This window comes from Centruroides sculpturatus, unplaced genomic scaffold, assembly GCF_000671375.1.
Source record: "Centruroides sculpturatus isolate CEXI.00-Female unplaced genomic scaffold, Cexi_2.0 scaffold221, whole genome shotgun sequence".
NCBI classification, from domain to species: domain Eukaryota; kingdom Metazoa; phylum Arthropoda; class Arachnida; order Scorpiones; family Buthidae; genus Centruroides; species Centruroides sculpturatus.
The window spans coordinates 749,379-775,945 of NW_019384612.1; the positions used below are offsets into that span (position 1 = coordinate 749,379).

The 26,567-nt window shown below is 30.3% G+C and overlaps 1 protein-coding gene across 3 annotated transcripts in view; it reads right to left on the reverse strand.

Annotated features, from left to right (window-relative positions):
- Positions 1–5,693: 5,693 nt before the first annotated feature.
- LOC111625275 (kelch-like protein 20) overlaps positions 5,694–26,567 on the reverse strand; it is a 55,204-nt gene continuing 34,330 nt past the window's right edge. For all 3 annotated transcript variants that reach the window (XM_023368379.1, XM_023368380.1, XM_023368381.1), the window contains 7 exons: positions 22,704–22,850; positions 22,148–22,279; positions 20,646–20,822; positions 16,707–16,853; positions 7,906–8,071; positions 6,394–6,496; positions 5,694–6,305 (listed from right to left, as the gene is read on the reverse strand). In XM_023368379.1, the coding sequence (XP_023224147.1) occupies positions 6,270–6,305; positions 6,394–6,496; positions 7,906–8,071; positions 16,707–16,853; positions 20,646–20,822; positions 22,148–22,279; positions 22,704–22,850 (908 nt within the window). In that variant the 3' untranslated portion in view covers positions 5,694–6,269. The remainder of the gene's footprint in view (positions 6,306–6,393; positions 6,497–7,905; positions 8,072–16,706; positions 16,854–20,645; positions 20,823–22,147; positions 22,280–22,703; positions 22,851–26,567) is intronic.

Consider the following 26,567-nt stretch of genomic DNA (forward strand, 5'->3'; position numbering starts at 1 on the left):
ATTAATTTAATAAATAAAAATGTCCAATTTCAATGTGAAAAAGAAGTAGATAATAGACTGAATTACTTAGATCTTACTGTTGTTAGATTAAATGGCAAATTATTATTTAAAAAATATGTTAAAGACTGTGCTACCGATAAAGTTATTGACTTCAAATCTAATATACCTTTATATATAAAAAAGAACACTTTTCAAATGTATATCAACAAAATTAAAGAAAGAACGACCTTGCACACTGATCAAGAAATGGAAATACAAAATATAATAAGAATGTTTAATCTAAATAATTACCCTAGAACATTATTGATTAAGTGGTTGGAAGCAAGTAAAGGCAAAAGGAAAAATATATCGTTAAATAGACAACCAATAGATGTTAAGACCGTGTACCTAAAAATAGAATATGTTTTTGGTGTTTTTGAAAAATTAAAAAATGAATTAAAAAGATTAGATATTATTTTAGTACCAAACCACAAAAGCACCATAGCAAATTTGCTAAACAGTAAACATGGTAACATTGAACATAATGTTTTAGAAAAAGATAATGTAGTTTACTCATTAGATTGCAGTTGTTCACATAAAAAAAGATATGTAGGGGAAACTGGTAGAAAATTAAAGACAAGAATTAAAGAACATATATATGCCATCAAAAATAATTTAATATCATCATCAGTGGCACAACATTGCAACACTGAAGGTTGTGAAATTTTAAAAGATAGCATCAAGTGTATTATGACAGAAAACAATCAACTTAAAAGAAGACTACAGGAACACCTAGAAATTCTGAAGATACAGGAAGACATCAGAATTAATAACAACATGGGACTGAAGCTACATGAGGGGTGGATTGACATTGTTTTCACTTAACCTTGAAACAGATGCTGAACAGATGTGGGGAGTTTAGGCACATCACCTTGTAAAATGCAGATGGACAGTGCAGTTGACTTCACAAAGGCTTATAGATTAGTTGTATTTTGTTTTGTGTTAAAATTTGGAGACCAATTGGTTTAATAAGAGTAAGTTCATTGTTGGATTCCTCTCCCCTCCTTTTGTTTAGGTTTTAATATACTTAACAATATTTATTATTAATAGTGTAACCGTCTACCAGAATTTGGAAAATGTAGGAGAAACTAAGACATTTACGGGTGGAGATAATATGTGATACCACATTGTCATTGGATGCTGATTTATACTTGATAATTTAGTTTTAGTGTATAAGTTACTTTGATAATTTGTAAATGCAGTGCACCGCATATGTAGATTACCCCGTTGTACCGACAGGTTATTAGTATTGTATTTGTTACGTTGTTGCCATGTGTTTGTAAGCTGATGAGGGGTCCTTGTACCCGAAATGCATACTTACCTAAATTTGATATGTGATTATTAAAGACCAAACCTTTTTTATAAAGTTCTGGTCCTTCTTCCAGTCGGCCTTGGTGTGATAAGCCCTGCAAAATGTTATACCCTAATTGTTGGGTTATCTAATTCTGTCTAATTTACAGTCGCGGGCAAAAAGCGTTGTTTATTATTAGAAAGAGACATGCTGACAACGAAGAAATCTGCCAAATAGAAAGCAAAAAAATAAAAATTGAAGAAGAGGAAGCATCAAGAGAAATCATAGAAACAGGAGAATCGAATAACAACAACGGTCTTTTCCGAAACCTGTTGTCAAGTTTTGCAACATTTATGGCAAAACTTTTCCGCTTTTAAATCAAAGCGAAACAGAAAGAATCTACACACAGTTTAGGCATACAAAATTCAAAATTTACTCAGAAGAAAAATTAAACCATTAGATCAAAATAATTGAATATTTTGGATAATCATCATTTCAAAAAATAAAATTTCTTTTTTTTAAATTTAAAATACTAGTCTGTTGTGACTATAGTCTATTTATTTATTTATTTTTATTTTTAATGAAAGGGGCGGAAGACCAGGACTACTCAGGGGTATCGCCTGGGGTAAAAAGGAAGGGAGGAGGGGTAATGGATGAGGGGGGGTGAAAGTGTGAGAGGAAAGATGAGAGAAATCGTCAGCGCGAACAACACAGTAATTTAAATAGAGGATACATGTGCAGGATGCGAAAGAGTGTATACATAGTTATGGCGCGTTACATATGAAAGAAAAGCTTTGTGGTTATAGAACAATTATAAATACTGGAGTTGAAAGTGGTGATAGTTACAGACGTGTGCATGTTCCGCCGGTTATATCAAGGCCCCTGGTGTAGAGGTCACCTGTCTTGTGAAGAGTCCCTTGTCTGATTTCGGTTGGTGAAGTCTGGATTTAAAGCGCCGGTTTCCCGGATACATTCGGTAAGTTCGTTGTAGGTGGCATGATCGTGAGTGAGGGCCAGTTGAATGATGAGATCGGGCGTGCAGGGCCAGTTGAATCCCTCAATGAGGGCTTTGTGAATAAGTTGAGTTCTCTGTGTGTCATAGAGGTTGCATTCAAAGATAAAGTGCAGGGAATCCTCTATAACGCCACTGTCACACTGACAAAATGCAACACTGTTTCACAAGTTTAAAAGCAGAAATGTGTACAGAAAGCAATAAAAGAACTTATTCAGAAGAAATGAAAAAATATGTATGCAAATTGTATTCTTGTTCACCTAAAGCATATGAATTTTTGCAAAAACTTATAAATCTGCCTCATGTTATCACTTTAAAGCATTGGTTAGAGAATTTGCACAATAACTCTGAGTTTGTTTATTATTTGTCACTGGAATATTGTTTAAGTGAAATCTGTACAAAGTTACATACAAGAATTTTAATAAAAATGCTAGTAAAAACAATAATGGCAAGTGCCCAATTTTTAAATCTTGTTTAATATTTGACAAAATTACCAAAGGTGTGAACAAATCCAAAATTTGTTTGTACCCAAATTGAATGGTCAGACTCTTGTTAATTTTGGCTGCTTATTAAAAATATTTTGAGAATTTTGTTACTCTAAACTAAACAGTACAACTACCTGATGACAGCTCACAAATAGGACCAAATAAATTTTTTGTGTGCATGTTAAAATAAAAATTACTCCAGTATAAAGGTGAAAGTTTTGTTATTTGCTAAAATTATTTCATTTTATGGTTAAAAAGATCAAAATTATTTAAATTTTTGCAAATTTCTGAACTTCAACAACAGTTAACTGCATAATTGTCCAGGAAATTAGGTCTAGATAAGAAGTAAGTCTTGTATTCATCAGCTCCTTCCAACCCTATAAAGCAAAAGATCACTGCTTAGGAGTCTTTATGAAAAACATCTTGCAGAAGTTTGTGATCATATTAGAAAAATCATGAACCTATTTTAATTCTTAGCGTTGTCCCACAGATGTAGGGTCTACTATTCGGATCTTCAAACACCACTTTGTTTGATCCTATCATGAACCTATTTGTCTAATTGCTATAAAGTCTGGGCAATTTTTTCCCATCTAGGAAAAAATTGTCCACACTTTATTGCAAATGTTCCTTACACCAATGAACCAAAGTCACAAGCTTTGGTCCATTGGTGTAAGGAATATTTACCATGAGGATTCACAATTGATGTTGGTTTTGTCAAAATTAGGAAATTGAAAATTGAATCTGTGTCAAGTTGGCTGTAATGTAAAAATTAACTTTACCTATTATCAGAAATGCTTGAGTCCTTATGTTATATGATAGTGATAAATCTTTGCATTATATGATAACTAGCAGATGAGCCTGGCATTGCTCGGGCAAAAAGTAACAATAGCGAAGATTAAGATTATTAGATTATAGCCGAACTTACCCATTTTCACCAGGTGCAAGAATTAGGTTCTCTCCTCCAAGATAAGAGAATTTTTAGATGGGTCTAAAAATATGTTTGATTTCCTATGAAAATGCAAAACACTTCATCTATAGTAGTACAGTAGAATCCAAGTGCAAGGTAATCCTTAACTACATCCTCCCAATTTCTTGTTTCTGGTATTCTCACCTATCTGGTGTCCAGTTTTATAGTGTCCTGTGCATTAATGATGTTTAGATGCTTTTTTAATATGTAAATGAAACTTTTCTCCAGAATTCTTATGTTCTTAATGTTCTTTAGCTCTTTTTAGTAGTGCCCTATGTGCTGCCAGTTTATGGGCTATTAAATCATCGGAGTACAAGTGAATATATGAACTGATGTTACCTGACTTTATGTACACTTTGCTACAATATTGCTTTTTTGCTACAAAAACCATTACATCCAAAAATTTTTCTTTCAATGAACTTTTGAAACTTTTAAAGTAGGCAATGTCCACTTTACTGCTGTTAACTGCTTTGAAGAAGTCCTGTACTGAGCAATAATTGTTCCAAATAAGGGTTAGATCATCAATGTTTGTTCATGACTTGATAGAACTGGATACCAGATGGAAGATGACAGAACTGGATACCAGGACTAGAAACAAAAAATTGTAAAGATATAGTTAAATGCTTGCAGGACATTCTAGAGACTGTGGTGGGCATTTGTCCAAGACCCGCAGACGGGTGCCTGCCTTTACACAGAGCCACCAGGCATATAAAGGCCAATAAGGAGGCAGTTTGATATAAAAGTGTAAAAAATTAACACTTTTAGCTGATTTGGGAAGTGTGTTAATACTGCATGTGCATATGGTGTTTTAACAAATTATAATGAAAATGTGGTTTTAAATATCAATCGATCCATCAAAAACAGTATAAAATTTTGAGATAAAAAAAAAAAAGGTTGAAAAATACTGGTCTAACTGTTTACATAAGTTGTAAAGGCCTGGCAATAAAAGGACCATTGTTTTAGAGCCTTTTTTAATTACAGTATGCTTTGATTTACCAAATAGAGTAGTATAGAATATGGCCCATGTCTGATGTACATCTATTTAACTGGCTCTTTGCTGCATTTGAATTTGAGACCCCTGTTCTAGCCTGATAATTAATCCAGCAGCATTATTTGATTGCTTTTACAATTCAAGCTTGCTTTTCTATGTGATTAATTTAAAGGGTTTTATTTTAATTCAGTTATCCAGTTTTTAACTTCTCTAAGCATAACTATAATGCATACAGGAAGAAATACTCATACTGTTCCCTCCTGGATCTAACTGCCACTATTACAATGCTGTTTTAATAAAATTTCTTTCAAAGTAGAAAATTCAAATATACTTAATTAGCTTCAAAAGTTTTTATGTAAGATAATTTATACTTTGTACTGAAACAATTATGAAACAATTGAAAACTGATAAGTAATATGGCCTATAGTATTGATTACATCTTCAGAACTGAAATTTTTTGCTTAATTAAACCATTAGAAAAAAATCTTATAATAATTTATTTCTGTGCAAATAAAAGCACAGAAATCTTACAAAAAAAAATCACTGATTTTCACATTTATGAAATGTATGACCTGCTTTACTTATAACAGCACTAATTATTAATGTAAATTAAATGTAATTATACTAATACAGTAACTATTCAGTGATATCTTTATGGTAACCATTATTAAAAATAAAAATGCTTCCAATACTATAAAAACAATAAGTTTTTCAGTACTTTGTAGAATAAAATGCCCATTTTTCTCCATTTATAGGAGTATGTTCTTATGCCTATGGAAATACAGTATATTTTCCTATGTAATCTAGACAAAGTTTGTAAATATAACAATAAATTAATTTTCAAAATGTGAAATGCATGTGATGATGAATATTTTTTTCCAGTACAAAATCCTCAATTTATATATTTATACAATAAATTATATTTTATTAAGAAAAGTAATACATTGTCCTAATTTAATATCATTACATGGAGAAGAAAATATTTGTTTTAACCATCACAGGAGTGTTAAAAATTTGTGGCAGTGATAAATTATTATAAATACTGTATAATCAATAATAAAATTTCAGCAACAACAATCTGAGAATAAATACCTTATGTACAATTTATACAAATAATCCAACATTTTTTAAAAATGCAACATAAACAATCATTAACAGAATACAATTTAAGTAAGTTTATTAACATTAAAAGCTTAATATGATATATATCAATATATATATATAGAAATAAATATAAACAGTAGAAATGATATTTGATCTGTGAAATATATTACAATGAAATCTATGATTACACATTATTTTCAACCATTAAAAGTCAAATTTTGCCAAATACTAATATTCCATGTAGCTCGAAGAGTTGAAAATAATTCAAATATTCTTTCATTATGATCAAACTGATGTTCCATAGTGACTAGCATTTGAAAAATATAATCTGCCAGCTGACAACCAAAATACGATGCAATCAGACTGGCTCGATGCTGTTGTCAGGAATGTTCTTGTATAAATAAACTACGGGAAAGCTATTTGATGAAAATACAAAAAACAAAAATAATAATAATAATTATACAAGTTATTGATAAATACAATTGAGTGCATTGCAACACCTACTTGAAGTGGAGCACAGCATAACCAACTACGAGATGTCTGCATCATTCCTATTATAGTCCACTGATCTTTCTCGGGTTCGTAGCATTCCATTGTGTCGTGGTATCTAAAATAATAAAGTTTTTCAGGTAACATAGTACATATATTCCTTGAAAGTAACACATTAAGAGAGCTCTTCTATAGTGCTTAATAGGATGTTCTTTGGAAATAGGTTATACTGAAAAAGTGGTATGTAATACAAAAATTTCTAATAATGAATTAGATTAAAAGAAAAATGCATTAAGTAAAAGCTTGCTAAATCAAGGATTACCAATATTTTAGTTTAATAAAAGTAGGTAAAATTTTATTATAAAACATAAAACTCAATATGCATTGTAAAAAGTAATTTGATCCATTTATTCAAGAATGAATAAATGATTATTTTCATTTAATCACACTTAAGGAATGAAAAGTTTTGAAAAAATCAAAATCAATATGAAATACAAAAAAATTAATAATGTTGAAAATGTTTAGCAATTACTTTGAAATAAGAATTAGCTTATGACTTTATCATAATAAAGACTTTATTTATTCTTTAAAGATAGAAGACAGAACCAATGCATGACCTTGCAATGACTTTATTAAAATTTTACGATAATGATATAAATTTCAAGTGTGTAGCACTTCTCTCAGTCATTAATCTCTTGACTAACTGAAGAGGAGAGCTACAAATGTATATCATTATTGTAAAATCTTAATAAAGTCATTGCATTTGGTCATGTGTTGATTCTATTTTCTATTTTAAAAGAACAGTGTGGTTCTTCTCAATTGAGAATTAAAAAAAACAATGAAGATACACAAAACAAACAATGAATAAATGCACAAGCTACTACAAAAATTTTGTTACTTCATTAAATTTCTATAATCAATTATAATTTATTTAACTAACAATTTCATATTCATCCAAAATAAAAATACAAACAGACTATCAGAGAAGCCAATATTGTTTAGCAGAAATATTTTTGAATCTCTCAGTCATCAGCTATATCCTAAAATTTCCAAATCAAACAAACTTCATTTAAATTCAAAAATTACATCTTAATTATTATTTAGAATCAGGACAACTGAAACTGCTTTCTCATTTACAAATCAAACAAATTTCAAAATTTTAAATATAGATCATATTTTTATAGAAGTTATTTTTAGAATGCAACTAATATCAAACCAGAAGATTTGAAAACATTCCTGCTACATAAAATGAATCTATTTTAATTCAGTCAGTTTCTTTGTATCAAAATAATGGTTTATGATGAGATTTTAAAACTTAATGAGTGATTAACAAGATTTTTGATTCTAATATCTCAATGAAATTCATGAAGGTAGTGAAAACAGCAAAACTTTAATTTGTATGTGATTTACTTATGATTTGTAAAAAATAAGCTGTCATACACAGCTTATTTTTTAGTTTATAAATATTAGAAACTATTATAAACTTCCTGTTTTATTCTAGAAATTTTAATAAAATTTATTTTCTACCTATCCCATCCTTCTTCTCCACCACATATATATATTTTTCCATTGACAACAGCAACGCCCGGTTGATACCTTTTCTCTCTCATTGGATTGCAAAACTGCCATTCATTTTTTTTTGGATTAAAACATTCCACTTTATTAGTATTTTCTGTTGATGCATGCCAACCACCTGAAATCACAAAAGTATTTCATTAAAAATATATATGTAAAGTTATCAAAAATTAGATAGATTGCTTCTTTCAGGAAACAAAAAACAAAAAATATTTAATGAGATATATTTTTGTATATTATTCTGGATTTCTTTAGCTTACAAATACATTGAACAGTGAGTAACAAAACATCCAAAATAAAGAACAATATAAAGTCTATTTTCATATACTGTATAAAGTTTAAAGTTTAAGTATAAATTAAATATAGGACACTTCCCTGTTACGGCGTTATTGACAACGATTTGTTAAATTTCAGATATACTCGCTAGTACTTTCAACAGTTTACAACCGTTATCTTCAGGCGAAATCAAATACTTTTATTTTCGAGTTGACAGCTTTTAACGGACTTTTCAAATTACGTAATGCATGTGGTTGGAATATAGAACAAAACAATAAAATTGAATAAATAAATATTTTTAAAGAAACGTGCTGTAACAAGATGAACTCCCCAAAACATATAAATAAAGAGTAATGGTGCCGTGCATGGTAATGGAATAAAATCAGAACACAAAATTATACTTGGATTGTTTAAATAGAGTTATCCATAGCTGTGGTATTTCCAATGTCGGCGCATTACACGGCAAAGCAACAGATATGTAAAGGTTCTCTCATATGAATATTTGCCTACGATCATTGCAATGCTTTTCATATGAGAGAACCTTTACATATCTGCTGCTTTGCCGTGTAATGCGCCGACATTGGAAATACCACAGCTATGGATAACTCTATTTAAACAATCCAAGTATAATTTTGTGTTCTGATTTTATTCCATTACCATGCACGGCACCATTACTCTTTATTTATATGTTTTGGGGAGTTCATCTTGTTACAGCACATTTCTTTAAANCTCTACATTGATTCCATAGGTCCTTTACATTAAAGTATTTAACATTAAGCATATAAAGCATTCTATACAATGTCTATTTAATGTCTGATATGCTCCAAAAATGGATAATTGTAACAATTAAATGTTAACAGCCAAATATCTAAACACTGAATTACATATAGATTATAATTATGATTAATTATAACAAAGTGTCCAGAAAAAATCTGCACAAGGTATCTCAGGTTTTAGCTAACAGCCAATAATTCTTAATTATGCCTCACATGCTATAAATAATGTGCATGAAATACTGTAAAACATTATAACATCTTTCTCTGCATCTTTCAAAATAGCAATGAAGGAAGATTTTCTGTCTAACAGTAAACTTTTACACGTTAAATAAAACATTAGGAAAAAAATATCAAGCAAACAGTAGGATTCCTTTATAAAGCTATTAAGAATAAAATAGGTAGCCCAATAGTTCAATCAATGTTAACTCATTTATAATTACTAAAATTTAAAAAAAAATTTTAAAAAGCAGGCTAATTTATAAAACAAAAATTAATAAAANACTCAAAATATTTTTACAGTAGAGTAAGATATCAGAAAATTGGTGTCGTATACCTATGTGCAAAAATAAGGGGGCAATGTTTCCTAAAGAAGAAAATTTAAGAAAACAGTGAATAATTGCCATTATAAGAGAAAATGGAAGTCTAAGAAAAACATAGTATGCAGAGAATGTTTTGCATCTGATCAGTATTGTAAGACTAATTGTTACAGTGAATATTACAATAATTATCTTAAATTACAAAATAGCACCTGTAATCCAGGTAAAAGAAACCACCTTATTATAAGTGACCACCAGTATAAATTTTACTTAATTTTAACTCCATTTTACTTAAATTTTGTTCTAAGTAACATTCTATAAAGTAACATCCCTGACAATGGCTGTTAAAGACAGTTGAAAACTTTTGTTCTTATAAATTGGTTTCTTTTAACTGGATTACAGATGTCAGTTTGTGCTTTTAGTGTAATCTCATCCAGTTTGGAAGTACCTTTTACAGTACAGTAATGTATTTATTTGTTTGGTGAAAATAAAAATGTGGCAATTCTAATAAAATCATTCATATCATTTTTATAATTAATAATTATTTCACCAATGAAATTAATAAATTTATTTGTTATTTCTACTATTATTTGTAGGAATGCCAAGCTTAAAAAGATAATTAAAATCAGATGGTGTTTCGTGTTGTGTTCAGCTGGTCAAAGCCTTTGAGCACATTATCAGCTTGCAGTCTGCAAACTGATAATCTACATTTTTAATAACAACACCATCATTTTAACTCTAACTTCAATTCATTTTGAATTATTTTAATCAATCAGTAATGAAAAGCTAGATATTGTATTAAAAATTGTATTAATCTATTTTCTATATCCTCCGGTATATATTAACTGCATATCCAAATACAGCGGCCCCTCATTATATTGTGGATTTGGGTATATTGCGTATTTTTAGTCCCCAAATTTTAAAAGCACTTGAGTCAATAAATTTTAAATTCTCAATTGCCATTGAATTTCTTTTTGTAACAAAATACAGTATTTATCCCTACCATTGTCCATGAAACTACTACTACAGGTGAAACAATAAATTCATCAAAACATAAATAAGCAAAACAGGTGGATAGATCAATTATAACTTATGTTTCCTTTTGATATTAAAAATTGTTTATTTATTGGCTTTAAGTACTGTCTCCTCATATACAAGTGTGCAATGTGTAAGGAAAAGATTTCTTTATTTTTTAATTGAAAGTTCTAAAATTTTTATACAGTAGTAACTTTATTTTGCTTTTTAGAGAATTTTTACTCTGCAATTTTATAAGTTTTGATGTTCTATGTTCAATATTTATTTTTTAAATTTTCAATTACTGTATTTATAATTTCTATTGAAAAATATAAATTACACAAATTTTTAATAAACAATTTATTATGAAATATAGTACTGTATAATAAAATCGCTACTGATATTTTGTTTTTATATCAACAGTATTTGTCTTTAAATGTCATTGTTAAAGAAACAAAAATGCTAAATAGACATTCATGGTATTGATGTTTATATAAACATCAATTAATACAATATAACCAAGAATAAAATTCAGTACAGTGCTCCACAAAAATATAGAACCATTAAAAACGTTGGTCTTTTAAGGTCAGAACATAGACTAACAGATAAATAGATTTTTTTACATGTAATTCAGCACCTAACTTATAAAAACACAATTTTAGGAAACTAATTTGTGGCTGACTGTGGAATAGCAAGGAAGCCAATTTACATACTGCCACATAAGTACAGAACTACCATCTTTCTCGCAAGTCTGAAGTGTGAAACTATTTATTTCATCATGCCTCGTGATATCCATTTAACAGACTTTAAGAAAGGACAAATTTTAGCTTTGATAAGCACTGGTTTAAGTCATCAGGCAGTAGCAAACAGCATCAAGTGTTCAAAAAAGATCATTCAGCATCATTTGTCAAATCCTGCAAATTATGGACCAAAGTGTAGAAGTGGATGTTCTTCAATGCTCTGCAAGACTGCAGATGCAGTTTCTAATTCCACAGTGTCCACGCCTATAATTTGGAACAATTTGGGTATTCAAGTACATCACAAAATCATTAGAAGAATTTTACACAGGTCTCGAATGAGGAGTGCCCATGCTCTTAAGCCTGAGCACAAAGCTGCCTGACTCAATTTTGCTAGGAAAAACATGGCCACTCAATGGAATAAGGTAACTTTTTCTTTCATTTAGATCTATTGTGCTAGCAAAGAAATAACAACCTTTTTGTCAAACAGATAATCTTTCAGGACAAAAAAAAAATTTAACTTGGATGGACCAGTAGAACGCTAAACCATCGCCAGATGGTTTAGCGTTCTATTGGTGTGATTTACAAAAAAAGCCCAAGTACTTTTCACAAAGGAATTTCAGTGGTAGGAGTGTTATGATTTGGGGTGCTTTTTCTGGGAAAATTGAGAAAATTGGATTTGTCATTCATTACCTGTCATATGAACAGTGCCAACTATCAACAAGTTCTGGAGAATAAATTGCTGCCGTACAAACATAGATTCAGAAGAATTCCTCTTATTTTTCAACAGAACAATGGCATCTATCCATGTATCATGAGATATGAAACAGTGGTTTGAAAATAAACAAATTGGCCAGTTCATTCTCCTGATTGCAACCCTATAGAAAATGTTCATGGAATCTTGGTTGACTGAATTTATGACCAAAATCATCAGTATATTGACGCTGAACACTTAAAACAAGCAATTGTCACTACTTGGAACTCCCTTGAGGCATTGATCATAAAAAACCTTGTTGATAGCATGCCAAATTGCATTTTCGATGTTATTAGTAAAGGAAGTGTGCAAATAAATTACTAAATTAAACTATTTTGTAGTATATAATTCTTTCTGCCTTCATTTACTAGTCGATTCTATACTTTTATAGTGCTTAAAATCAGTTTTTTTACAATTTCTGTTGTTTGCTGCAATATAAAAAACTATGAGTTTCGACAAATTATGTTTTGATAAATCCTGAACAATATCAGAAAGGTAGCTACATCTTCTTCTTCTTCGTGGTGCCATATCAGATTCCTGACGTCGGCGACACCTGGCGTAGGTTAGTAAGTAGTTAGTAACGCGCCAAGGTGTATACTAGGGAAAGTTAGTAACCCAGAGTGGTTTCCCGTTGCCTTCTCTGGGACGCGATGTTACGCGAGGGAAACTAATGCCTTCCGGGAGGACTTTTATGGGGAACTGGCCTCCTATTCAGTCGTTATTGGCAAGGAGAAAACCCGGAAAACTTCAAGCAGCCAGCCTGTCCGATCGCGGCGCGAACACACGACCGAACTCCCAGTGTTTAGGGTACGAAGACCGCTCGGCCACTGGTGGGCGTAGCTACATCATAAGTGTAATTCCTAACCTTCCTATAGTAAATTTGCAGTGGTTCTATACTTTTGTAAAGCACTGTATTGAAAAACTAAGCTTATTTCATATTGGAAACACTTACTGATGAAAGAATAGAGGATAGAGATTCCATAGCATGTATAATCTGTTTAGTAAAAGCCCAGAATTTTTATTACTCGATTATATCATGCTGCTGGATATATCATGCTTTTTCTTTGTCTCTTGACAAGTGTGTTATAATAAGAGGATACCATACTTCTATAGCTTCTCAATCATTATATAAAAAAGGATCTACAGTTCTCTTCCTCCTATCATCATATCTTTACATTCTTAAATAAAAATTAATGCATTTAAATATGATTAAAAAATTAAAATCAGATATTTCCTATTTTAAGTTATTTAAACTGTCTGAACAAAGATTACATACTAACTTATATGCCAAACAAACAATTGTTTCAATATGATTTAATTTCTTCGTCTATGAAGATGATAATATTATATAGGCTATCCAGAAAGTAATTTCCATTTGGTTATTAAAAAAACATTAGTACAATAAAAGGAATCTTATTACACAAGGGTGGGTTGAAAAGCTTCCAAAATGACAATGAAAACAAAATAAATGATTTCCAAGTTATGCTTTATTTTTCAACATAATCCCCTCAAATCTTAATGCCTGATCCAACATTTCTGCAGCTTTTCAATTCCTTCCCAGAAATTATTTTCCTCTGGGACTCCCAAATAGCTATTTACAATCTCGATCACCTCTTCATTGGACCAAAATCTCTTTTCAGCTAGAAATGTCTTGAGTTTCAGGAACAGGTAGAAGTCTGAGGGAGCCAAACTCAATAAATATGGTAGATTTGGAAGAATTTTGTACAGTAGAGCATTGATTATCCAACTCAATTGGAGACTGGGGTTGGTCGAATAACTGAAAAAATGGATAACCGAAAAGTATGAAAAAAATACATTATTAGTATAGTATATTAGTATATCCCATATAATTAGCATATTAGTATATCGCTATTAACCTACTTTGCATTGAATTTTCCTCAATGCTAAGCCTAACAAAACTTTTTTTAAATAACAATCGTCACTATTGCATCATTAAAAATTATTTCTTTATTTTGCATAAAATAAATACAGTACTGTAATGTACAGTACATTGAAAAATATAAAACAAAAAATATATACAGTATTTGGGTTACATATTTTACATAAAGTAAGCCTATACATTAGAAAAAGAAGTCCAAAATTTTCTTTTGCTTCACAGTTGACACTCGTTTTTTTTGCCACTAAATCTCACACGTTTTAAAACAGCAATTGGATAGCGTAACATTCTTCTTGCTGTTCTAACCACTTCATAGCTGTCTCAAGGCTGTGAAAAGCTTTCTCACTGGATGCTTTTTCAGCACGGTTGTCATCGCTAGGTTCTTCTTCGTCATTGCAAGGGTATTGGTTGTTGATGACACTGGCAATGATTTCATCGTCCGACAATATTTGATAGCCAGGGTCATCGGCATTACATTCGAGCCAGTCTTGAATGTTTTTGTATTCGCATTCTTCAAATCCATAACATTCTTTAATTGGCCCACACAGATGTGATATAAATTGGCTGTTTGGTGATTCTTCAGGTGTAGTGATAGACTCATAGACTCATCTGATGGTAGGAGCTTATTCCAAGCTGTTACTAGTGTAGTGTCCTTGACAGCAGCCCAAGCATTTGCTGCCATGTACATAGCATCCTTCAAGTTAATTTCAGTGTACAATTGCTGAATTGTTTTTTCACATTCTTCCCTGAGCATTACCATATGCAGCAATGCCTTTCTGTAATATTGTTTGAAGCTTCCAGTGACCCCTTGGTCCATCAGTTGGAGGACTGAAATAACGTTGGGAGGCAAGTAAACAACTTTAAACTTTCTGTTTTCTCTTTTCAGTGAAATGTTTGAGGGATGACTTGGAGCGTTATCGAACAACAACAAAACATTTCCAGTATTCCCAGTTTTAAAATGATGCTTTCTGACTTCAGGGATAAATACAGTGTCATACCATTCTATAAAAATGCTTGTATCCATCCATGAATTCTTTTGATTTTTGTAGATGACCGGCAATTTTTTTATTCCCTTAAAGCACAGTAGATTTTTAGACTTTCCTACGATTAGCAAAGGTAGCCTGTGCGTTCCAGTAACATTTCTGCATACCATAACAGTAATGTGTAATTTGCTTGTCTTAATTAATTAATTAAAACCAGGTGCTGACATTTCATTCTTAGAAACTAGGGTTTTTGTTGGCATTTTCTTCCAGTACAAACCAGTTTCATCTGCATTGTAGACATTGGTTTTTTTGTAACCATCCTTATCAATCATGTTTTTAAAAGACTTTTTCAAACGTTCAGCTGANTTTTTTCTGAGGTCTTATCAGGTAAATTACTGTACACAGTGTATTCATTAATTTTCATTTTCATGTAGTAAAGGCTCTATGCCTTCATAAAGTACGTACTTTTCCTTTGTTTAAGGGTATTTGGGCAGTTTATTCTCTGTTGTATTTTCAAGCAAACAATACATACAAGTTCAGTACAGTATTTTCTGAGAAAACACTCATACTTATTTTTTTTAACCCCATTCCTGATAACCCGGCATTTTCACAAACTCAGCCACCCTTTGGTCCACATTAGGCCGAGTTTTCGAGGCTCTACTGTGGACCGAAGGCTTCATTTTCAAAACAATTTACAATGTTTATTGTAAATTGTTTTGAAAATGAAGGAATTTCAAAACAGACTATATACTGTATTCTCCAACATTTCAGAAGTGGGTTAGCACCACAGAGAAGAGAGGTCTGGTAAAAAAAAAAGTGAAAATTCTAATAAAAGACAAGTTGGAAGAACTGAAGAGCACCTTTGAAGATAGTGGCAAGGTTTCAATTCAATCTGTACCCCTAAAACTAAAAATTTCACGTAGTTGGTTTCATGAGGCTTTGAAAACAAAGAATGTGTACGATACTAAACCAAATGATTGCCATAAATGTATATGACATTTCCCAATTCCTTACATTTGAAAGAACTAATCTCAATCAGAATATGTCTTCTACCCTGATTGAGTAAGATTCCACTACACTAAACCATACTGAATTACCTGCAACAAATAAACATTGCCTTCATCAAAAAAGAAGAACTCTAAAAAAAGTTTCAGAAATTAGATCAATCAAGAATTTTTGTACAATACTCAAGGCAGCTATTTATAAAAAGGGATAAAGGCAAGAAAACATGGATTGGCTGATCAATTGTGTAAAATATCATTTGAAAAATATGAACCAAAATCTTGGACAGAAACTAGAACTAAACACCTAAAGTTGAATTGATTGCATTAAATAATTGGGACTTGTAAAATTACAATAATAAAAATAATGTACAACTTTTCATCACCTTACAAATGACCATTTAGTTCATAGTTTTTTCCCAAGATAAAAATTACATTAAACAACTATAAACAACATTAAGCCTGATCTATTAATAATAAACCAAATGATCACCGTAATTAATTGGGTTAATTACTACCAAAATTACTGATTAGCCCAAAAGTCTATTACCAAACTATTTAGTAATTAATCATTAATAATAGCATTTAATTAGCCCAATTAATTACAGCAATTGTTTGGTTTACATTAAATAAACTTGCATGAATTTTTTCTGGACACTCATTAACCCAAATATAATCCAACTTATAGTTGTTTGGCTAATAGAAAATCAGCTTACATTATTTCAATATATCTAACTGCCAATATTACACAATTCTTAAAATATTCAATATTTTATTACCTAATACATATATCAAATTCTTTATCACACAAATAGCAGATCCTGAACGTGCTATTAACATAGGAGCAACTTCGTTCCATGAATTAGTTCTAGGATTATAGCACTGTACTAAATCAATGCCATCACCATCTTCTAACACTGCACCACCTAAATGTTTTAAAAAGTAGTAATATATTTGTCATGTATGAAATATAAATCATCAAATTATAAATTATTACTCTCAAATAACAGGCAATTAGATTATGTCAGTGATTAATTATAGTTATATATGCTAAGAAGAAAATATTTATTTACACAGATAAATTGAAATAAAAATTCAAAGCAAAATAGTAGTATTTTCAATTCATTACAGTATGGAGATGTTTATTGGAACAAAGAATATTGGTTTTACAGTTATATAATAATAATAGTACAGTGAGTGATCGGTTAACGAACAGATCAGATAACGAACACTTTCACGAAAGATTTTTATGTTCAGACAACGAACACCTCACAGAACAAACACAAGATAAAGCTATGTAAAATAATGAATACCAATTGGTCTTCCCTTGTCTCTGGGTAACAATTTGAAACTTTTCAAAGTGTGGGAGACGTCGACATCAACGCTCAAGCCGGTACATACCGATTGGATAGTATTCCTCCGAACTTTGAAACTCTCCCTTGTAATTCCAGCCTTTTATTTTTCTGACAGAAACAATTCTTTTATGTATTCGTGAGACTGTTTGGTAGGCACTCATTAAGTTTTGCATCTGTTTTTCTTTTTGAAAGGTTGAGAGTATAGTAGCAAAGGTAGAAAGTGGGCAGAAGATGCCTAATGTTGCTGGGCAGTATGGCGTGAACAGGTCTACTGTAGGCAGCAGTTCAATCTTATTTAAGAAAAATACCGTATAATCGAGAAGACTCAAGCCGCTAAAGGAGTAACAAATATCACATCTGAGTAATAAAGAGCAACGAAGAGTTCATAATGGAACCTGAAACAGATCTGACGACAGAAGAATGACAAGAACTCTTGAATGAACAACACCAAAAAACTCAGCAAAATATGTTATTTTCTGAAAAAGGTAATTAATGTTGATACAGTGGAACCCTGGTTAACAAACTTAATCCGTTCCGCGACTCCATTTGCTAACTGAATTGTTCATTAACCAAAGCAATTTTTCCCATAGAAATTAATGCAAATGAAATTAATCTGTTCTAGTCTCCAAAATTTTTGTGATTTTATTGTAATATACAGTAGATTTTCTTTGATAAAAATGTAGGAAAACATTTTATACAAAGTATCTATCGTTACAGCAAAAAACATGTAAACTTTGTTTAATAAAATAGCACTGTACATACCTTCATTTGTTGTAGTTGGTGGCAGAAAAGTGGAGATATACAAACCTTAATGCTTAAAAGGGGAATCCCCTCCAAAAAAATAATGGGTAGCACTTCATCAGAAGATTCTTTGAGTCGAAGCCTCTTTCGGTAAGAAAGCCCACCAGTGGCTAAGCAGTCTTCATACCCTGAACACGGGGAGTTCGTTCATGGGTTCGCACCTCGCTCAGACAAGCTGTCCACGTAGAGTTTTCGGGGTTTTCTCCACGTCTGTAATGCCTACATAGAGGCCAGTTTCCCTTAAAAACACCTCCCAGAAGGCATTCCCCCTAGGCAGATCGTCCAAGTGTTGTGTTGCTATAACTTAACAAACAAACAAACTCTTTCCGTAAGGAACAAGAAATTGATCTAAAGTTGATTGTCTTACTCTTTTAATCAAAATTTTTCTCAAATGCGATAGCACATTGTCGTTCATATTGCGTTGTCATTTTCTATTGCCACTATGACTTTTTTCTTTCTTGGAAGAAATATTGATTAAATATATAAATCACAAAACTGAAAAAGAAGTATAGAACAAACACTCAGAAAAGCACTGCTTAACTCACGCATGCCTAACACCAACTAAAATTTGATACAAAATACCATTACATTCGTTATACAAGACAAAATTTTTGCAAAATAAAAGTTTGTTAACCGATTTGGTCATTAACCAGGATGTTTGTTAACCGGGGTTCCACTGTATCTGTCATTAAAGATCCTTTGAAGAAGTGGGAGGATGTCAGAACAATGGTCTTAGAATGGCTTCTAAACCAGGTTGAGGCTTGGGGATTTCTACAATTGCAATACTATTAATTACTTGCGAAAAATCCTGAATAAGAGAGAAAAGCAATCAACATTAGACAAATTCTTTAACCCTTTCAAACGGAAAAAACATGACTAATAAAAATGCAAGACCGTGTATGTATGTATTTTTATTATTACATATAAACATGTAAAGAAAGTATATATTTTTTATTTTTGGGCGGTCTCCAGAACAAATTAATTAAATTCCCATTAAAACCTATGATAAATCGATAATTGGTTAATGAACAATTCGGATAGTGAACAAAATCTTGGAACGGATTATGTTTGTTAACCAATCACCAACTGTATTTAAATTAATTAATAAAAAAAATCTTTTACAATTTGTTGTATCAATTTATTATGAATGAAATTAGTTCTTAAAATTTGTTTAAAAAGGTAACAGTTTTAATGAGAAACTTTTAAATGAAATTTACTTAAACCTAAATCTATACTAAATTCTAGTAAGTATATCTATACTAAATTTTGATCATTTATCTTAGAGAAGCATATTTTAATATACAGAACAAATATTTTCAACAATTTTTTGCCTTTTAAGTTCCAAATTTTTAGATTATAAAAGTTCTAAGACAATTTTTAAAATCAATATTCTAGTACAAGTAATTGTTTGTACTAGAATTTTAATTTTGAAAATTGTTTTAGAAGTTTTCTAATATTAGAGGAAAGTCCTAATAAAGTTAGTTGGGATTTAATATATGCATATATACAGAATATACAACAAAGTGTTACAAGCTAATAATTCAAAACAACTTAACCAATGCAAATCATCTTTTTTCATTTTTTATTATGGTTTCAAAGAAGTTTTATAACAACGATAAAATCTTATTGCTCCTCACCCTCGTTCACTACTGGCAGACGGGGAGTAACATTGAAATTTCAAATGGAATCCTAGAGAAAAGTGTATACTTTTGATTCAACGAAAAGACAAAAACACTTTCATCAAAAATTTTTTTATACATATTACACATATCTATTAAAAATTAAGGACAGTTGAAGCTTAGAGTTGATTCAAATTGTTCAGTCCTTTACTTTTATGATCATGCAACCAACTATAAAAAATGTACCACTAATCTGAAAAGAGAAACAGGGTTTCAGCAAGATGGTGCTCAATCATATTTTGCCAAAGATACATGTGCACTATTATACTAATTCATTGACTCAACGGTCTCCTTTTTCACCTGATCTCACATCCCTTGACTACTTTCTATGGGGATATGTCAAAGAAAAGAGAGAGAATCTGAAGCCTGTGCTACAATGACCACGACTAAAACATTGTGCAGAATTAAACAAAATTTTGTAAAAGAAAAAGTAAATGTTTAGAAAAAGAATAAATGTTTAACAATTTGAATATTCTTAAATATTATTGCATTTTCATCAGTTACATCTGGTTAACAGTTTGAATCTTCTCTAAGTTACCATTTTAAATTTCAAAGTTGTCCTGCACCCATAAGAAAACAAGGAGTAATATAATTTTATCACTGTTACAAAACTTCTATGAAACCATAAAATATGAAAAAGGACAATTTGCATTAGTCAAGTTGTTCTCGAGTTATTAGCTCATAACACTATGTTAGACATCCTGTATATATGTAATTTTGATGATTAGTAACAAAATAACAAAATATTCAATATAAATAATTAAAAATTAATAAAATAAATAAAATCTCAAATACCAGAAATAATATACTAAATAAGAGTTATAATTTTGAGGTTCTAATCTTATTAAATTATAGTGTATGTTTATTTTAAAAGATATAATACCTGTGACATAGAGTAATCCTTGATGGGCAACTACAGCAGGACTTGTTAGTGAGATTTTCATAGATGCTACAAATTGCCATTTATTAGTTACAGGATCATAACGTTCAACGCTAGATAATCTAGATACTCCTTCCCAACCACCGACAGCATAAATATATCCATCTAGCGTTGCTAGCCCTATAAACAAAAGAATTTATATGAGAGCTATTTTTTGTCAAATTAAAATATGTTCAACAAAAATTAATGAAAACAAAATTAAAAAAAATAAGAATTATGAAGCAGTTTACACTAATAAACTATTTATTAATTATTAAATCAATACGTTTTAATTTTTAAATATCAATTGAATTTTTAATTAATTGTGTTAAAAATTACATATTGTTACAAACTTCAAATAATCATTATTTCATTTTACAATAAAAATATACAGTCAAACCCCATTAATATAAAGTTGAAGTAGCTTAAAGTTGGCACTATGTATTAACGAGGTTTGTATTAAGCAACTTTCACAAAAATCACTGGTCATATCATCAAATTTGGCAAAAGTCCAATTTTCTTCCTATTATTTCACTGGGTTTTTTTTTCTTGTTTGGATTTTTTAAAATAAATAAATGAACTTTATGTATTACGCCAAACATTTCAATGAGATAGTGATTTGAAGAAAGAAGTCATTGTAATCACTGTAGAAATGTGCATTTTCCATACATATTTCTACAATGACTTAAAGAAAGAATCAATGCTCATTTTTTGACATCAGTTAGAGTTGATAGGACAATGATTAAAACTAGTGGATACAACATGCTAATCTAGCCCCCAATTGAATCCAGGAGATGAATACAAACAAAACTTTACATATTTAAAAATAATTCATTTGCATGGATTTCAATGGAAATGGTTTTTAATTTTAAAATTATAAACTAATTATAGCATTTAATATTGTAATTCAGTTGTTTTGTTATTTTTGTTATTAAAGCAATAAAATATAAAAAATATTTTGTAAACTATAGATTTTTATTCAAAAATCTTCCATCTATTAACTTCCAGTTTCCGATGCATGCATCAACTATCTTAACTAATTTTTCATATTGTCAGTGTACAAAGTGCCAACTAGAAAAGAAAGTGCAATTTTTCAAGCTGTAATGAACATTCTTGGTGTGGTGTATACTGCATTGTCAATGACAACAATGATATTGATGTCGTGGATAACATTAAAGTCAAAAAATGCAATCCCTGATAAATCTGTGGCTTGTATGCTGCCACTTTGACTCATGTCACATCAGGGAAGCTGAAAAGAGTGAGCTTTGTATTAATGATGAAATATAACAAAACTGTAATAATAATTTTGATATATTAAAAATTATGTACACAGTTTTTTTAAAATTTTTCAAACCAAATAAATTCTTAAAAATTTCTGTTTATAACTTGAACATAAACTACTCATATCATAATTGTTATATATATTCATATCATTTCATACTCATTCATATCACTTAAAGTAATACCAAGTTCTGAGCGAGCAACATTCATAAATGCCATTTCTTGCCACGAATCAAAAACTGGATCATATCGCCACATGGACTTGCTGGCCGAACCATCGGGAAATTCTCCACCTGCCATGTATAACATATTTTGACCTAAAATACAAAGAAATTTCTATTAATATACATATGTAAATTTATAAATTTTATAATAAACTGTTTATTTTACATTTTAAATTTCAATACATTATTGAAATAAATAATCTTAGTTTTGAATTTTTATATTAANAAGTGTTCAAAAAAGATCATTCAGCATCATTTGTCAAAACATGCAAATTTCTATTAATATACATATGTAAATTTATAAATTTTATAATAAACTGTTTATTTTACATTTTAAATTTCAATACATTATTGAAATAAATAATCTTAGTTTTGAATTTTTATATTAATATATTAAAGAAGTTAACTACTAATAAATTAAGGAATCCTATTATTTTTATATTGATAGAACATTTTTCAAGACCAACTGTCTAAATTTCGACTTCACCAAAATTTAATGGATTATATATGTTATTACCTGTAACAACTAATCCATGTTTACTGACAGCAAATGGTAGACAAGCCAAACTTGACCATTTACATTTCACAGGATCAAAACATTCTACACTTCTTAATACAACTTTGTCATCTTCTCCACCAACTGCAACTATTACATCAATTGTTCCTATATTTTCAAGATAAAAATATAAATTTTTAAAATTTTTAAATTCTGTGAATAAATATTTAGTATTACAAAATGCATTAAAAATAATTATTAAATTCTAAGATATTAGAATTACCTTCCCCAATATACATATTTTCCTATATGAAAATTTACAATAAATATTAAAATATCAAACAAATAATTAAAAAAAAATAGTAAAATTGATCAATTATCATCTTGTAATTCCTGAACTAGTTTTTAATCAATTAATTTTGTAATGGGGAAAATACTACAAATGAAGCTCTTAGGTGGTGTTGTGAGCACTGCAAAACATTGAAAACATGGCACATGTTGTTTATAGTAATTTTGGAAGTACTTATTCTTTTTTTTTTAATAATTAATAATTAACTTAATTTTACTCAAAATATTTTTACAGTAGAGTAAGATATCAGAAAATTGGTGTCGTATACCTATGTGCAAAAATAAGGGGGCAATGTTTCCTAAAGAAGAAAATTTAAGAAAACAGTGAATAATTGCCATTATAAGAGAAAATGGAAGTCTAAGAAAAACATAGTATGCAGAGAATGTTTTGCATCTGATCAGTATTGTAAGACTAATTGTTACAGTGAATATTACAATAATTATCTTAAATTACAAAATAGCACCTGTAATCCAGGTAAAAGAAATCACCTTATTATAAGTGACCACCAGTATAAATTTTACTTAATTTTAACTCCATTTTACTTAAATTTTGTTCTAAGTAACATTCTATAAAGTAACATCCCTGACAATGGCTGTTAAAGACAGTTGAAAACTTTTGTTCTTATAAATTGGTTTCTTTTAACTGGATTACAGATGTCAGTTTGTGCTTTTAGTGTAATCTCATCCAGTTTGGAAGTACCTTTTACAGTACAGTAATGTATTTATTTGTTTGGTGAAAATAAAAATGTGGCAATTCTAATAAAATCATTCATATCATTTTTATAATTAATAATTATTTCACCAATGAAATTAATAAATTTATTTGTTATTTCTACTATTATTTGTAGGAATGCCAAGCTTAAAAAGATAATTAAAATCAGATGGTGTTTCGTGTTGTGTTCAGCTGGTCAAAGCCTTTGAGCACATTATCAGCTTGCAGTCTGCAAACTGATAATCTACATTTTTAATAACAACACCATCATTTTAACTCTAACTTCAATTCATTTTGAATTATTTTAATCAATCAGTAATGAAAAGCTAGATATTGTATTAAAAATTGTATTAATCTATTTTCTATATCCTCCGGTATATATTAACTGCATATCCAAATACAGCGGCCCCTCATTATATTGTGGATTTGGGTATATTGCGTATTTTTAGTCCCCAAATTTTAAAAGCACTTGAGTCAATAAATTTTAAATTCTCAATTGCCATTGAATTTCTTTTTGTAACAAAATACAGTATTTATCCCTACCATTGTCCATGAAACTACTACTACAGGTGAAACAATAAATTCATCAAAACATAAATAAGCAAAACAGGTGGATAGATCAATTATAACTTATGTTTCCTTTTGATATTAAAAATTGTTTATTTATTGGCTTTAAGTACTGTCTCCTCATATACAAGTGTGCAATGTGTAAGGAAAAGATTTCTTTATTTTTTAATTGAAAGTTCTAAAATTTTTATACAGTAGTAACTTTATTTTGCTTTTTAGAGAATTTTTACTCTGCAATTTTATAAGTTTTGATGTTCTATGTTCAATATTTATTTTTTAAATTTTCAATTACTGTATTTATAATTTCTATTGAAAAATATAAATTACACAAATTTTTAATAAACAATTTATTATGAAATATAGTACTGTATAATAAAATCGCTACTGATATTTTGTTTTTATATCAACAGTATTTGTCTTTAAATGTCATTGTTAAAGAAACAAAAATGCTAAATAGACATTCATGGTATTGATGTTTATATAAACATCAATTAATACAATATAACCAAGAATAAAATTCAGTACAGTGCTCCACAAAAATATAGAACCATTAAAAACGTTGGTCTTTTAAGGTCAGAACATAGACTAACAGATAAATAGATTTTTTTACATGTAATTCAGCACCTAACTTATAAAAACACAATTTTAGGAAACTAATTTGTGGCTGACTGTGGAATAGCAAGGAAGCCAATTTACATACTGCCACATAAGTACAGAACTACCATCTTTCTCGCAAGTCTGAAGTGTGAAACTATTTATTTCATCATGCCTCGTGATATCCATTTAACAGACTTTAAGAAAGGACAAATTTTAGCTTTGATAAGCACTGGTTTAAGTCATCAGGCAGTAGCAAACAGCATCAAGTGTTCAAAAAAGATCATTCAGCATCATTTGTCAAATCCTGCAAATTATGGACCAAAGTGTAGAAGTGGATGTTCTTCAATGCTCTGCAAGACTGCAGATGCAGTTTCTAATTCCACAGTGTCCACGCCTATAATTTGGAACAATTTGGGTATTCAAGTACATCACAAAATCATTAGAAGAATTTTACACAGGTCTCGAATGAGGAGTGCCCATGCTCTTAAGCCTGAGCACAAAGCTGCCTGACTCAATTTTGCTAGGAAAAACATGGCCACTCAATGGAATAAGGTAACTTTTTCTTTCATTTAGATCTATTGTGCTAGCAAAGAAATAACAACCTTTTTGTCAAACAGATAATCTTTCAGGACAAAAAAAAAATTTAACTTGGATGGACCAGTAGAACGCTAAACCATCGCCAGATGGTTTAGCGTTCTATTGGTGTGATTTACAAAAAAAGCCCAAGTACTTTTCACAAAGGAATTTCAGTGGTAGGAGTGTTATGATTTGGGGTGCTTTTTCTGGGAAAATTGAGAAAATTGGATTTGTCATTCATTACCTGTCATATGAACAGTGCCAACTATCAACAAGTTCTGGAGAATAAATTGCTGCCGTACAAACATAGATTCAGAAGAATTCCTCTTATTTTTCAACAGAACAATGGCATCTATCCATGTATCATGAGATATGAAACAGTGGTTTGAAAATAAACAAATTGGCCAGTTCATTCTCCTGATTGCAACCCTATAGAAAATGTTCATGGAATCTTGGTTGACTGAATTTATGACCAAAATCATCAGTATATTGACGCTGAACACTTAAAACAAGCAATTGTCACTACTTGGAACTCCCTTGAGGCATTGATCATAAAAAACCTTGTTGATAGCATGCCAAATTGCATTTTCGATGTTATTAGTAAAGGAAGTGTGCAAATAAATTACTAAATTAAACTATTTTGTAGTATATAATTCTTTCTGCCTTCATTTACTAGTCGATTCCATACTTTTATAGTGCTTAAAATCAGTTTTTTACAATTTCTGTTGTTTGCTGCAATATAAAAAACTATGAGTTTCGACAAATTATGTTTTGATAAATCCTGAACAATATCAGAAAGGTAGCTACATCTTCTTCTTCTTCGTGGTGCCATATCAGATTCCTGACGTCGGCGACACCTGGCGTAGGTTAGTAAGTAGTTAGTAACGCGCCAAGGTGTATACTAGGGAAAGTTAGTAACCCAGAGTGGTTTCCCGTTGCCTTCTCTGGGACGCGATGTTACGCGAGGGAAACTAATGCCTTCCGGGAGGACTTTTATGGGGAACTGGCCTCCTATTTAGTCGTTATTGGCAAGGAGAAAACCCGGAAAACTCCAAGCAGCCAGCCTGTCCGATCGCGGCGCGAAC